The sequence below is a fragment of the Rhinolophus sinicus genome, chromosome 1 (assembly GCF_057876585.1).
Source record: "Rhinolophus sinicus isolate RSI-liver-muscle chromosome 1, RSI-T2T, whole genome shotgun sequence".
In the NCBI taxonomy this organism is placed as follows: domain Eukaryota; kingdom Metazoa; phylum Chordata; class Mammalia; order Chiroptera; family Rhinolophidae; genus Rhinolophus; species Rhinolophus sinicus.
In genome coordinates this window covers 8,432,194-8,447,576 of record NC_142501.1, presented here as the reverse complement: position 1 = coordinate 8,447,576, position 15,383 = coordinate 8,432,194, and the positions used below count along the sequence as shown (strand labels likewise).

The 15,383-nt window shown below is 57.0% G+C and overlaps 1 protein-coding gene across 3 annotated transcripts in view; it reads left to right on the top strand.

The window, feature by feature from the left end:
• ZC3H7B (zinc finger CCCH-type containing 7B) overlaps window positions 1-14,643 on the top strand; it is a 35,989-nt gene extending 21,346 nt beyond the window's left edge. For 2 of the 3 annotated variants that reach the window (XM_074326457.2, XM_019734449.3), the window contains 13 exons: window positions 277-335; window positions 1,103-1,202; window positions 2,476-2,637; window positions 4,329-4,534; window positions 5,313-5,413; window positions 6,384-6,565; window positions 7,876-7,961; window positions 10,172-10,305; window positions 10,450-10,555; window positions 10,696-10,804; window positions 11,051-11,184; window positions 11,301-11,464; window positions 11,761-14,643. In XM_074326457.2, the coding sequence (XP_074182558.1) occupies window positions 277-335; window positions 1,103-1,202; window positions 2,476-2,637; window positions 4,329-4,534; window positions 5,313-5,413; window positions 6,384-6,565; window positions 7,876-7,961; window positions 10,172-10,305; window positions 10,450-10,555; window positions 10,696-10,804; window positions 11,051-11,184; window positions 11,301-11,464; window positions 11,761-12,007 (1,790 nt within the window). In that variant the 3' untranslated portion in view covers window positions 12,008-14,643. The remainder of the gene's footprint in view (window positions 1-276; window positions 336-1,102; window positions 1,203-2,475; window positions 2,638-4,328; window positions 4,535-5,312; window positions 5,414-6,383; window positions 6,566-7,875; window positions 7,962-10,171; window positions 10,306-10,449; window positions 10,556-10,695; window positions 10,805-11,050; window positions 11,185-11,300; window positions 11,465-11,760) is intronic. The other variant, XM_019734450.3, reaches the window with a different exon arrangement.
• The last annotated feature ends 740 nt before the right edge of the window (window positions 14,644-15,383 follow it).

Here is a 15,383-nt window from a genome sequence, read left to right as displayed (position 1 = left end):
TCAGAGGACCTGTGAGCCACGCTGAGGAGCTTCGGCTTTCTCCTGCGGACAGTGTGTGCAGAAGGTGTAAGCACAGGTGGACATGCTGGGGCTAGGACGCTTCTCTGTCCCTGGGCAGCGGCCACGGGGGTAGAGTTAAGGGATCAGCACGAATAGGAGAGGATGTGTGGCCTGGGAGGCTTCTCCGGGTTAGAAATGTGGAGGGAAAAGTCCTTGGAGGGCCCTTCATGCCCTTCAGAGCAGGGCAGTGACCCTCCGTGCCTTCTCCTTGCCCAGAAGATACCAACTCACAGGACCATCGTCCCCCGAGCGGTACTCAGAAACCAGCCCCCTCGGTGAGTGATTGTCAAGGGTCAATGAGCAGGCATCTCATACCCTCCTGGGGGTGGAGGGCGAGTGGTTGTGGGCTCCAGAGGAGGGGTGAGCCCTCTGCTGCATCCCCCAAGGAGGGGCCCCTTTAGAGCCGATGGGCCAGAGGTAGTCTTATCTAGTCCTTCCAAACTGTGCCGCGTGCTGGGAGGGTGAGCAGAGGGTACCAGGGTCTGACGGATGAGGACATCGAGGCTCAGAGGGGCTACGTAACTTCCCCAGTCACATCCCTGGTCTCAGGACTCAGCCAGATTCTGAGTGTAGGAGAGCACTTGACCTGGAGTTATATGGTCTGAATTCATGCCTGAGCCTGGACAGGCACTGTGTGGCCCCAGGGAAGTCACCTAACCTCTCTGAGTTTTGCCTTCTTCCCCATCTGTTGATGCTGTGGGGCTTGGGAGATAGAGGCTGTGGGTTGGGGAGGGCATGTACATAGGCCCCAATTTCTCTGCTTTCATGTTGCGCTTCCACTCAAGGAAAGGTTCTGGGCCAAGATCGCTCACTCACGCACCCCACTAGGCTGGTTCAGTCCTGCTGTTCTGGATTCTTGGATCATGTTATAAGGAGCGCCCTGCCTGGGAGGGTAAAGGAACAGGGAGGATCTTGGGTTACAGTTCTGCTCTTGGGTGGGATGAGGGGGTGTCAGAGAGTCCCCCACCCTGGTGCCCAGGCTGGCCCCAGTGGCTCCAGCCATCATCCAGTGCCCAAGATGGCCATATTCCTCCCGTCACAGCCAGAGCCCTCCATGCCCAATACCGCCTTGCTCATCAAGAACCCCTTGGCTGCCACCCATGAGTTCAAGCAGGCCTGCCAACTCTGCTACCCCAAAACAGGTAATGTCATACCTTCGTACTCTACCCCTCTGCCCAGAGATGCCGGGAATCTCAGGAGAGTAGAATCCCAGAATGACAGAATACTAGTGTACCAGTCAAAGATGAGTGTGGGAAACGAGACCCTCCGGGGGTTTCGAGCAGACAAGGATATAATGTGGGTGTTGGGGTTTCAAAACTGCTGGAAAAACTGGAGGATGGAGGGAAGCGCTGCCCAGAGGCTGGTACCTGGCCATGGAATGCAGAGTCCAGCTGGCTGCTACGAAAACATCTGCCAGAGGAAATGCAGCCTGTACCTCTCTCCACACTCCACCTCACAGTCCACTGAGTGCATCTCACTGGGTGAATTCAAACATTACCTAGAACCCAGGTGGCAAAGGACTCTGGGAAATGTAGTTCCTTGTCTCCCAGCCCCCAAATCCAAGGGAGACAGTAGAAGCAGTTTAGAATAGGTGCCCAAGTTTGGTAGATAATTTTCAGCACATCTAAAATCTTAGAATTCTAGACTCTAAGATTCATGGCTTTTCATTTGCTAGAATCCCACAGTCCTGAGGTTTCAGAGTGATATTCTCATAGGATCCCAGGGTTAAAATTCCATCTCGGGTGCTGGAGTTGACAGGGCCTTAGAGATCATCCAGTTGCTGTCATCCATCCACTGTAAGACCCCCGCCTGCACATACACATCTCCCTTGACTGAGAGTCATCCCACCAGAGCTCCCATGGACCTGTGGGGCGGGGAGCAGGACCCCACTTTGTTGGATGGCTGTGTCTGAGGAAGCTCTTCCTTCCGTGGATGGATCTCATGCTGCCTCCCTGAGCCCCATGCCTGTTGTCCCCTGTGCTGGGGAAGCCCCCCACCCCATTGTCTGGGGAGAGTAGACCCTTGGTCAGAAGATTTGAGAGGACCAGAAAGAGAAGGAGCAGGAGAGGGAGGATGAATCTGGGCAATGCCTGTCTAGGGCAGGAAAAGAAAGGGGTGGGCGCTTGTGAGGGGCTGCTCATTGCCAGGCACTACTTATCTTCATTCTAAGGAAACACTGAAATGGTCAGGCTCACTAGGGAGTCAGGGTGGTGGCAGAAAGGGACTCCTTGAAGGGCCTCCCCTTAACGCCGGCCCCCCAGGGTGCATATGGCAGGGGAGGGTAAGGCTGGAGGCCGAGGTGACGGAGGTAGGTTTTTAGACAGGGGGCGCCAATTCCCATGGCTTGGGCCTGTCAGCCTTCATGCTTCGGTTCCGCTTCCGGAATCATAGTCCCTGCCCATCCTGCACCCACAGGCCCCAGGGCAGGTGACTACACCTACCGAGAGGGCCTTGAGCACAAGTGCAAGCGGGACATCCTGCTCGGCCGGCTTCGGAGCTCAGAGGACCAGACCTGGAAGCGAATCCGGCCCCGGCCCACCAAAACCAGCTTCGTGGGCTCCTACTACCTGTGCAAAGGTGGGTGAGCTGTGGCAGGGCGGCCCTGTCTCCTGCCCAGCTGCTGCTTTGCTCCTCATCATAGGTAGACAGGTAGACAGAGCAGGTGTGGTACATGGAGGATGAATCCCACATCAGAATGAGCGTCTCTCCCCCGACCAGCTCCGTACACAGGCGGGAACACTCGGCGTGTTCCGTTGGAACTGGTGGCTCTCACGTGTGAGGCTGAGACAGTTGCTGGAGAGCTAGCTTCTGTTACCGCTGCAGGGTCCCAAAGGGCTGTTGGAAAGCTGTGGAGAGAATCCATGCAAAGCGGTTAGGACTGGCACATAGTAAGGGCTCGATAAATGTTAGCTTTTTTAGATTATTCTGTTGTCATTGTCCTCGTGTCTGGCTCATGTCATTTTGGTTGCTACTTAGTGGACAGTTATCATGTACCTTATTTGCTTTCTTCTATTTCCCAACCAAGTGTCTTAGTGCAGTCTACATGGCAATACATGGCGGTCACGATATTGTTAAGCGCTTTGTAATGTCATTCTTTTGTACCCACCATCACACATCCTCCCAGCAACTCGGGGTGAGGGAACAGGCTTTGGGAGCCCTCCCCAGGCTCCGCCTTTGTCCCCCATGCAGCCTGTGCTGTGGTGTGGCCCACCCAGGCCTTTTGGACCAGCTCACTGTCTTCCTGGCAGGATCTTAAAGACATATCACTTGTGGGCTCGAAGGCCTCTGGCAGTATCCCCTGGCCAGTGTGCACGAAATCCCAATTCTATGCGTGCCCTAACCATTCCCCAAACACGCGTGCACATGCTGTGCTCTGTGCACTCGGTTGTCCTCTGCTGCTCCTTCAGCAGCGCCTGCATCCGGGAAACCCTTTCCTGCAGGCTCCCCTGGCGCAGAGCTGGTCATAGCACAGAGTACAGTCTGGCGATCACCAGGCACCCAGCCGCTCGTCCTCATGTGCCTGCAGCCTGGCAGAGGGGTGGGGCAGGCAGACTTAGCGTGGACGGGAGGGAGAGAAAAAAAGAAAAACAGTTCCCACCCCCAGGAAATGGCAGGTCTCCACCCTCCCAGCTGCCTGGCTCCCAGGAGTTTTAGTTATTATTTCACTGAATCTTCCTAAGGACCCAGGGTTCACCGTTTATGAACAGACAACTGAGGCTCAGGAAAAATGGAGTCCTAGCCCAATCAGCCAGTGCCAAGGCCCAGGCTCTCACCAATGGCATTTTCCTGGCGAATGATAATATTAGGTTGGTGCAAAAGTAATTGCAGTTTTTGCAATTGTTTTAAACCTTTTAAACTGCAATTACTTTTGCACCAACCTAATAATGACAACAATAAAATAATACAGTCCTTTGTGTTTATTTAGAGGCTTGTATACTCACTCTGCCGAGCCCTTTTCATCCTCTGATCTTGCCTGACCCAAACGAGGCATCCCTGTGGGGTGGTGCAGCCGAATGGCCATGCTTTGCGCGTCCCCACCCACCCACCCGGGTGCAGAGCAAAGCAGGGGCCTGGCCTGGGAAGGGCTTTCCCGGATCCCTGCCGTGCTGTCCTCGTGGACGGCAGGCCACCATCCCCCCGTGTCAGAGAGGAGCCTGAGCCATGCTGGGTGATTGCTGGGCCCCGCTCTGGGCCATAGCTGTGGTTGTGGGGGCGCCGCGGGCTTCCGTCCTGCCTGGCAGAACGTGTGTCCTGTTGCCTCTTTGCAGACATGATTAACAAGCAGGACTGTAAGTACGGGGATAACTGCACGTTCGCCTACCATCAGGAGGAGATCGACGTGTGGACCGAGGAGCGGAAGGGCACGCTCAACCGCGACCTGCTCTTTGACCCGCTGGGGGGCGTCAAGCGTGGCAGCCTCACCATCGCAAAGCTCCTTAAGGAGCACCAAGGCATCTTCACTTTCCTCTGCGAGGTACCTGCCTGCCAGGTCGATGGCACAGATGCGGGCTGGGAGGGACTGCCCGGCCCACGCCATCATGGAACCTGTGGGTTTTGGATGCCTGACCCCAGAATCAGTAGTTCCTTGGACAGTCAGAAAGTTAGGCTCAGAGGATCCTGGCATGCGAGAGCCCAGATCCTATCCAACCCCCTCATGTTGTGAAGGTGGAGACTGAGGCCAGGAAGAGAAAATTCACAGCTACTTTTTCCTTACGGCCACCCTAGGCCAGGCTCGGCCCAGGTGCTTCGGTTCTTACCCATCCTCCTCGTCCAGCCGTGCTGGCTTCATGCCCACTGTACCTCCCTGCCCACTTCCCTGGTGTGCAGCTCAGCCCAACCCCAACCCATCGCACAGCCAGCCCTTCCTTCTGACTCAGAGCAGGCGGCCTGGGAATCACAGCTCCTGCCGGGCGGCTGCGTGTACTTTACAAAGCACCGCAGTTCTGTTACATTGTTTCTAAGCTTCACAGTGACCGTGTAGAACAGAACGTGTGGTTATTCCCAGTTTACAGTGGAGGAAACTGAGGTTCAGAAGCATGGAGTAACCCCTGTCCCAGGCATTTGGAGAGGCAGGAGCCAAGAGAGCCAAGGCCCGGGTTACCTGTGAGCTAGAGCCAGAGAGGCAGGGGCCACAGGCCTTGGGAGTCCCTTCCTCACTCCATCAATTCAGTGACTCAGGGCCGGACTTGCAGGGACCCAGTGTGTCCGCCCTGGGTGGCCATGCTGAGTCCCAGCCCACCCCTCCTGGGCAGATCTGCTTTGACAGTAAACCCCGGATCATCAGCAAAGGCACCAAGGACTCTCCGTCTGTCTGCTCCAATCTGGCTGCCAAGCACAGCTTCTATAACAACAAGTGAGTGCGGCCCGAAGCCCGGCCCAGGGGTGGGGGCATGGGGAGAGTCCCCTGGTACAGCCCGATGCTGGTGAGCAGATGAGGCCAGAGGGTGGACCTAAGGCAAGGGGCAGAATTGGGACTCAGATCTAGCATCCACGTGGAAAGGGCAGAACCACACTTACTGAGCATATTCTATATTCTGAGTGTCCCCCTGGGTATTTTGATGATCTCTCAGTCCTATGAGGGTGGAGTTACTGTCTCTGTTGTACAGATGAGAAAGCTGAGGATTGGAAGTAGTTTACTCACCAGGCAGGTGGGAGGCCACGTCTCTGACTCCCATCCGGTGTCCTCCCGTTGTGACATCGGCATTGCACAGTGAGTGGGAGGGGCTGGGCCAGCTAGGCACCCACCTTTGCTCCTTCTGACCCACTGGCTCTGCCCCAGTGAGGATGATGGAGTCAGACAGACATGGGACTAAGTCCCAGTCTGGTCAAGGGTCTGTTCAATGTCCTCTGACCACTGTGACCCTTGGTTTTCTCATCTGGCCTGTTGAGATTCCAACCTCCTGGGGCTGCTGTGAGGGTAATTAAAGTTCCTGGCCTGGAGGAGGTACTTGGTTATTATTCCTCTGGGTGCGGGACCAGTTCTGGAGCATTGTGCTGGGGAACTCGAGGGACATGTCCCTTCTCCCACCCATGGGCGCGCCCTTCTCCCAGCCTTGTAGCAGGTGGGACCTGGTGCCCTACTCCTGTGGGCAGCTCTATCTTTGAGCTGGCCCCAGACTGAGGCCAGGGGAGGGTCATACAGCTGGGACTCTAACCCAGGACTGCCTGAGCACAGGACCCCTCCCTCTCACCTACCATGCCATCACGTTCTCGAAATAGCTAATAGGGCAGGAGGCACCCGGGGAGAAGCCCCTCCCCTGCCAGGATGTGGGGACAGGCGGGGGGCTGCAGACCGAATTGTACCGCCCGCCCCTGCCCCGCAGGTGCCTGGTACACATCGTCCGCTCCACTTCCCTCAAGTATTCTAAGATCCGCCAGTTCCAGGAGCACTTCCAGTTCGACGTGTGCCGTCATGAGGTCCGCTATGGCTGCCTGCGGGAAGACAGCTGCCACTTTGCCCACAGCTTCATCGAGCTCAAAGTCTGGCTGCTGCAGCAGTACTCAGGTGGGGGGCTGGGCGGGGGCAGGCCATGGGAGGCATGGAGCTGGCTGAGGGTGGATGGGCCGATTGATGGCAGGTGCAGGGGGACTCCAGGAGTTCAGAGGAGGGTGGTTACGGGGGAGGGCGGCTACCTCCGGAGGAGCCTATGCTTCCTCGACAGCACAGAGGATGCAAAGGCTCAGCTCTCAGGGAGCTGCCAGGCTCAGGGGATCCCTCTCCGGGCACTGCACGTGGAGAAGGAAGAGGCAGGCAGTGCTGGACTCCTAGTCCATTGGCTACCGGGGTGGTCGTCCATAGGTCACATCCCCTCTCTGAGCCTTCACTTGCTTACCCATGAGATCCTCATCTCTGGGTCAGAGTTGAGGAGGTTAAAAGCCATTCGCTCACTCATTCATCTAACAGGGATGCAATGAGCACCCCCTCTGTGTCGGGGGGGCTGAGCAAGACCCAGTGAGGTCCTTGCTCTCAGAACTGGCACGAGCAAGTGAGGGCGAGGCAGACAGTATAATAAGTGGGTAATAAACCCCGTATTCCATCTGTTCTATGACACATGTTTCTCCCTACTGCACATCATAACTTAATTAGCATTTGTGTGTGGAACATAAAATAATGGTACATGTAGCAATCGATGTTTTCAAGTTGGTGGAATAGGGTGATATAGTTTCAGATGTGCATCCGTGCTATGAGGAAAGTAAAGGAGAGCAACAAGGTGGAGGGGGATTCAGGGTGGGCCATGTGGGTAAGATGGTGGGGAAGTCCTCTGAGGAGCTGGCATTTGATCAAGGAAAGGGGGGACAACATTCCAGGCAAAGGGAACAGTAAAGCTGGCGGCCCTGAGGCAGGAGCAAGCTTGGTCCAGAAAGACTGCCCGTGAGGACAGAGCAGCTTAGTGCCTGGGTGGTGGTGGTGGGTGGGTGGAGTCTGTTAGAGAGGAGGCCTGAGGGTTCAGCAGGGACCCAAGTGCGTTGGGATTGTCCTAAATGTGATGTGAAGGGTCTGGAGGGTTTTAAAAGTGGGGGGAGTTGTATGGTCTGTTCAAGAGTTTTTAGAAGTCACCCTGCTTACTGGGTGAATAGAGGGGCAAGGGTGGAGGAAGGGAGACGGGCTGAAAGAGGGCTTGGAGCAGGGCTCTGTCCCAATCCCAGATGAACAGAGATGAGCAGTTCCCTGCACCCCACGTCTTCCCTGGCAGGCCCCCGTGGGGGTGGGGCTCCTCTGCCTGGGCCTGCGGTGGCACCAGCATCTTGCAGGCCCTGTCCCTCTCCTCACTGAGCTCCGTCAGGGACATTAGTGTCTGCTCCCGCCCTCCCCAGGCATGACCCACGAAGACATCGTCCAGGAATCTAAGAAATACTGGCAACAGATGGAGGCCCACGCTGGGAAGGCCAGCAGCGGCTTGGTAAGGCCCAGGTTGGCATTGGGGGTGAGATCAGGCCCCATCCTTTTACTTGGACATAGTTTCAGACTTACCAGGAAATTGTAGGAATAGTATAAAGAATTCCTGTGTATCCTTTCTGGGTTCCCCAGATGTTAACGTTTTACCACATTTCCCACTCACTGTGTCGTGTGTGTGTGTGTGTACACATCCACACATAGTATACATTTATATACAGAAATATGCACACGTTTTTATGAACCATTGGAGAGTAAGTTGCAGGCATGATGCCCCCTTCCTGCTAAATACTTCAGTGTGTATTTGCTGAAAATGAGGACTCTCTTACGTAATAACCACAGGACAGTTACAATACCACAAAAGTAACATTGGTGTAATTGTTCAGATTCTGGTGTACTATTATTCAGAGTTTGTGAATTGTCCCCAAATTCCCCGTAACACACTGCATTCATCCATTCGTTGGGTCTCTTTAGTGTCCTTTAATCCAGAGCAGTTCCTCAGTCTTCCTATGTCTTCCTTGACACTGCCATTTGGGAAGAGCCACTTGCTTTGTTAACGGCCCGTCCATCGGGATTGTCTGATGGTTCTTCACCTCAGGGTGATGTTATGCTCTTCTTGATTCACTTATCAAAAGGCACATCATCTGATTTGTCCCTTTGGTGACAACTTGATAACTTGATTAAAGGTGCCTCCACTGTGAAGGTTTCTCTACTATGAAGTTATCTTTCTCCCCTTTGTAATTAATAAGTATCTTCTAGGGAGATTCTTGAGACCATGTAAGTACCCTGGTATTCCTCAAACTTACACCCACTGATTGTATCCTCTTTCGTCCCTCTTGATCTTCATCCTGGTCCTGAGAAAGTGAGCTGTGACATTTGCAGATGGCGAAACGGGGGCTCAGAGCATGGTAGAGACGTGCCCGGGGCACCCTTAGTGGAGTGAACCCCAGGTTCTCTGACATCTTGGCTTGAGCTCGCTCTGCTCCCTCCCACCTGCACTATTCTTGTCACCCCTGAGGGCTCCTCATTTCTAAAATGGGGACCATAGTCCTCCCACCTGTCATCTCCCAGGGTAGGTGTGAGGCTCGTGGGAGCTGACCACGCAGCAGCTGGCTGAGTCCCTGCTCTGCACTGGCCCCGGGCCCTTCCTGTCCTCACCCTCCCCAGGAGGGGACCACTGTAACTTAAGATGACAGTGGAGACAGAGGGGTGGTCCCAGGGCTGAGGAGATGGTGACTGTGATATGAGGCCTCCATGCCATCCACACATGAGGGATGGCTCCCTCCCCATGCCAGGCCCACCCACTGATCAACTTGTATGAGCTGGGCCCTTGGCCCCTCCTGAAACCAACCTGCGTGTGGCAGTGAGCCAGCGAGCAGGGCAGGCTGGCCAGTGGGGTAGGCCTGGCCCAGGCTGTCAATACAGCTGCCCAGCCTCCGTGGGCCTTCCCTCTCTCCCTAGCTCCCTCGTTTCTTGTCCTTTTCCTTTCCTCTCCTCTCTCCCAATCCTGTCCAGTTCTCTTTTCCCATCCCCTCCCCCATGTGGTTTATTTTTACTCCTGGCTAGGAGCCATGCTGGGAAGCAGTGAGGGGCTGAGGCTGGGCCCTCAGCATCGTCTTCTAAAGAGAGAACACCGAGTTCTCACCACCTCCTATCCCTCTAACCCCACTTCATCCTGCCCAGGTCGGCTGCCGGGGTCCCTAGGAATGGGTGCAGGCCTAGCTGCCCAAAGGTGCCACGACACGCTTCAACCCTCTCTTGCTGCCAGGGGCCCCATCCTTCTGACCAAGATGCTACTCTCTGGCCTGGCTGGGGAACAGAGCTTCTGTGCCAGGCCTGGTCATGGCCCAGGCATGGGGCATCTTGCTTGCTTGCCATCAGAGGGCGGGGCCAGTGGCACTGTGGGGCCGAGGACAAGATGCCATAGTAGAAGCTGCTTAGGCCCAGTGCCGCATGGCATAGCTGTGCCATCCTGCAAAGAAGAATGACCACCTGCCTCAGGCCAGGGCCCTGTCCTCAGGCCACTTACCTGTGGTTGGATTAGTAACCTCTGAGCCTCTGCCTAGAGTTGGGGGGTCACTTCCCACCAGTAAGTGATAATGGACCAGTCCATTCCAAGGTGTTGGGCAGCCCTAATGTGCCCAGAGGCCACCTGCGTGATGAGCCCCAGGGCCTGGGCCCTGTGCCTGCGGCTTCACCAGCCTCTCTCCCCTGCAGGGTGCCCCACGGGCGCATGGGCCCAGCACCTTTGACCTGCAGATGAAGTTTGTGTGCGGCCAGTGCTGGAGGAACGGGCAGGTGGTGGAGCCCGACAAAGACCTCAAGTACTGCAGCGCCAAGGCCCGGCACTGGTGAGCGGCGCCGGCGGGGCGCAGGAGGGCTGGGCACCGCTGCTGAGGCGGGGGCGCAGGAGGGCTGGGCACCACTGGTGAGGAGGCCGCCTCTCCCTGGAGGTCAGACACCCTCCCTAACCAGCCCCCTGCTCTGCCCCGCAGCTGGACCAAGGAGCGGCGCGTCCTTCTGGTGATGTCCAAGGCCAAGAGGAAATGGGTGTCAGTGAGGCCACTGCCATCCATTCGCAACTTCCCACAGCAATATGATGTGAGCGCCGGGGGTGGGTGCAGTGTGGCAGTGGGACCTCGGATTGGGGGCCCATGGGGCCCTGGGAGGGCTTGCCCTTCAGCTGGGGCAGTGACCCAATCCAGGGGGACTCAGCAGGCTATCCCCTCACCCCCCCACAGCTCTGCATCCACGCGCAGAATGGCCGCAAGTGCCAGTATGTGGGGAACTGCTCCTTCGCACACAGCCCAGAAGAGAGGGACATGTGGACATTCATGAAGGACAATAAGAGTGAGTGGGAAGGGCGGGCACCAGCCCGGTGTCCCCTCATTGCCAACACCCCAACTCATCAGCAGGCCCAAGACCCCCTGCGGGATGCACCTCCCTTTGCCGTCCGGGCCCTTGTCCCTGTGTGACAGGCCACACCCTCTCTGGCTCTCGTGCTGACCAGGCAGCCCAGTGGTAGGGCAGCAGGAGTCACAGGACAGAATGGGTGGGTCCCCTCTCACCAGGCGCTCTGTCCCTGTTCCCCACCAGTCCTGGACATGCAGCAGACCTATGACATGTGGCTGAAGAAACACAACCCAGGGAAGCCAGGAGAAGGGACCCCAATCAGCTCCCGCGAAGGGGAGAAGCAGATCCAGATGCCCACGGACTATGCCGACATTATGGTAATGTCCCCACCGTGTCGGCTGTGGCCTGCGCCTTACCCGGGGTGGGCGTGGGGAGGGGCTCAGCCCCCAGGCAGGGGTGTGAGGACGGGCACCCACGGTGGCTGTGCCCCCAGATGGGCTACCACTGCTGGCTCTGTGGCAAGAACAGCAACAGCAAGAAGCAGTGGCAGCAGCACATCCAGTCCGAGAAGCACAAGGAGAAGGTCTTCACGTCTGACAGCGACGCTAGCGGCTGGGCCTACCGCTTCCCCATGGGCGAGTTCCGGCTCTGTGACAGGTGCTCCCGGGAGGGCAGGGCTGCGGGGTGGACAGGTGTGGGCCTGAGGAGGTGGAGGCCGTGGCCAGCTCTGACTCCTCTTGGTCTAGAGGTGGCGTTCAGGGGGCCATGTGTCCAGACACAGCTGCTCCTGGATGTGAGGCGCAGGGGGCGGGGTGGGACCTGCCAGCTCTCGGCGGGACTGAAGCTGCCCGAGAGGGGCTCGTCTTGGGGGAGGTTCAGCAGCCGGCCCAAGGTCCGGCAGCCTGAGGCGGGCAGGACGCAGGGCTGGGCAGTGAGCCTCCCGCCACCCACAGGCTCCAGAAGGGCAAAGCCTGCCCAGAGGGGGACAAGTGCCGCTGCGCTCACGGGCAGGAGGAGCTGAACGAGTGGCTGGACCGGCGCGAGGTGCTGAAACAGAAGCTGGCGAAGGCCCGCAAGGACATGCTCCTGTGCCCACGCGACGATGACTTCGGCAAATACAACTTCCTGCTGCAAGAGGACGGCGATGCTGCTGGTGCTGCCCCGGAAGGCCCTGCTGCTGCCACCGTCCCCGGGGAGTAGGGCCAGGTTTGGGTCCTGGGAGAAGTCCTAGGGTCAGGGGGCGGGGTGGGGACTGAGGGCCTGGTAGAAGGGCCAGGGCAGGCCAGTGCTGGGGGTGGGGGGCCCGTCCTCACCAGGCAGCCCCCCGCCCCGGGGGCCCCACCCATCCCGTGTGCCCCCACTGCCCCGGTGTGCAAGCCCAGGTGCACGTGCTGCAGCCCAAGGGGTCCCAGGGTCCTCATCCTGCTGAAACCCTGGGCAGCCCCTCCTCACCCCCCAGCGTTCCTGGTTGGGGAAGGAGAGGTCTGGCTGACCCCTCCAGCTTCAGCTACAGCTTTAACTTCTGTCTGCTCCTAAAGGGGGCCCAAAGCTCAGGGCTGGGGAGCCTGGGGTCCCCACTTGAATCTGCAGCAGGAGGGTCCTTCTCCCTGCCCCACCCTCACCCCACCCCCACCTCCCTGGGGGCAGATCAGGACACAACAGAGGGCAGGAGTCCCCAATTAGCTTTAAAATGCAGTCCCAGAATGGAGTTGGGGACACTGTACTGGTCACTTACTCTCTGAGGCCTCAGTTTCCCCTCTGGTTGGAAACGTGGGAGGGCCTGGGCGTGATGATCTCTGGAGTCTGGCTCTCTAGTCAGGCCACCAGCCCAGCTTCTGGCCCTCTTGGGCCTCTGACTGTAGACTGTAGGTCCTCAGAGCCTTCGGAGATGACCCAGCCCAAACCTCCATTTGGCAGATAGCTAAACAGGCCTAGAAGTGGGGAGTGTTCTGCCCAGGGTCTGCAGCCCATGGCATGAGGTAGAACTGGGGTGCAAACTGTGGCCAGAAGACTCAGGGCCCGTCATCAGCTGGAGCCTCCAGGTTCTGAGCAGAGATGTGACAGCCTCTGAATGCAGCTGGGGTCCCAGGCAGCACTGCCCAGGTGCTGGGAAAGGTCATGTCAGCACCCATGGAGGGACAGTCCATTTCTGAGGGTCGTTGTGGAGAGTGTAGCAGCAAAGGTTACTTCCCTGCGCTGGCCAGGAAGAAGTGGTCATGGGCAGGGCACCCATAGGCTCAGGTGCTGCATGAGGTACTGGGGGGAAAGGGGAGACATGACCCTGGGCACCATGGGCCACTCCAGGATCGGACATAGCCACCCCTTTCTTGGGGACCCAGCATGGTCCTTTCCGACACCCTTTCCCCCTAGACCTGGACGTACAATATGGCCATCTGCCCCAGCCTCTCCCTGCTCCCCGGCCCTAACAGCTGCCTAGGACCCCAGCTGACCCCCAGCCCTTGCCCCCACCCACCAAGCCCCTCTCCCATCCCCCTCTTCTGACGTCTGTGTGCACCCCTCTTCTCTATCCCACCCCTTGTGGGCAGACCCAGCCTTCCCTGGTTCCCTAGACATTCCAAAATGCCCCACACCATTGGCACAAGAAGTGGGGCCCCCCCCGGAGGGAACCGGGAACCAAGGCTGAGTCGGGGGGTGAGACGGAGAGTATAAATACCCCTATTTCTCCTCAAGCAAGGATTGATAGTGTGCGATATGATGACGGGCACCCGGGCCGCAGAGAACCCTGTTCCTCTGGCCGCCACTGCCCACCCTTCCCCAGTAATCGTGGCATGCATCCCTTCCTCCCCCGCCCCGCCCCCAGCAGGCCAGCACTGCAGTTTGGGTGCTGGTGGTGTGGCTGGAGGGGAGGAGACCACACCCCAGGAGGGGGCCGTGGCCGTGAATGTCAATGACACTTGTTTCCCCTGATCCGTGGTGTTGCAGTCTGTCGTCACCAGCCTTGTTTTTAGTGTGTATATATGTCGCCCCCATGATGCATATATACACAGGTATTAACTATATCGCTCTATATAATATTATATATGTGTGTGGTATCCAACGAATCACTTCTAATGAGGGTTAAAGATAAAGAATTTGGCCAGAAAAATGCAGCCATCCTGGTGTAATTAGGAGAGATTTGGGGGGGTCATCAAGCCATTTGTGAGGACTTAGGGACTGGAGCATCACCTCTTACGGTCAGAGGTGATGAGGGCAGCAGGGGCAGAGGTGGCCCCACCTGGGCCCAGCTTTGCCTGGTAGCTTCCAGACCACCCCAGCCTCGTGGGGAAAGAGCAGGAATGTTCAAAGAAAACAAATGATTGGTGTTTGTGTCCCACCCAAAGGAAGAGGATTAGAGCCCACATTTTTTCTTCTTATCCTGTTATCTGACCAGGGGTCCTTAGGATCTGGGCCTTCCTGGCCTGGCCAGAGCTGGATCCCCGAGCAAGAGGCGGCCAGAGGTCATGGGGGGGAGGGGAACACTTTGAATGATGAGGGTGATTATTTCAGCTGTGACTTTGACAGGGCGGCTCAGACTGTGGAATTGGGCCTGTGCCCACTGCCATCAGGCAGGGACAAGATGTCATAGGGAACATGGTAATGGGGACAGGTGCCCCTGATGTGAGCTGACTGTCCCTTTGGAGTGGGGCAAAGAGGGATGCTGCATTTCTTAGCTGGGCAGTAATCAATTTAAGGGTCCTTTAAAAATGTCTGTGTATTAAAAATTTAAGAATACCACACTTTAATATTAAATATTCATAAGGTCTAGTATCTTGATAATAATGTAGATGTTTTAATAACAATTTTTGTCCTTCTTAAAATAAAATGAAAGAAACTTGCTTCTTTTAGCTTTTGTTCTAGAAAATAAACGTGTGCATTTTGACCTCTGTCCCCAAGGTGTCGCTCCTGTTCCTCCCTGTCTGGCACTTGTTGCCGGCGCCTAGGCTGCTCTATACTCACCGGGCAGAGCTGGCTGGCTCTGAGCACGCCTCAAGGCAGACATTCCACGGGGTGAGGGGCAGGTCTGAATCCCTGTGTAAACAGGGCAACTCAGCTGACCCCGGCTCAGGCAGCACCTCGGCTGACAGGGACAAGCTGTGCTCTGCACCAGCGGCCCCGTGGCCACCCTCTCCTGGCTCTTCTGCGGCCCGCCTCTCTCGGCCCTCCACGTGGGCTGTCCAGCGGGACCCACACCTCCCTGTTTTTACCACGTGCACCATCCTGGGTTCCAGAGGGCTGGCTCCATGCCCTTTCTAGGTGTGGCTTTTCCAAAAAGGTGAGGGGCCATGCCATGCTTTGGAATATCCCAACTACCACCCAGACTCCCCTGGGCCCAAGGGAGATCCAGGTCCCGTGGGCTTCCTCATCTTTAAAAGGAGAGCATGTATTAGATCAGGAACTCTCTGTAGAGGACACCTGTACCTGCTGGGGTGAGAGGTACTTTTTCAAATCTCGGATTGTATGTGGTAGCAGGTAATGGAGGGGGTTCCTGATGGAAGGGGCTGCACGTGTTCACAGGCAGGCTCATGGGACAGCTTTAAACTGCAGTACAGAGTGGCCCCAGTAGCAGAGGTCCAAG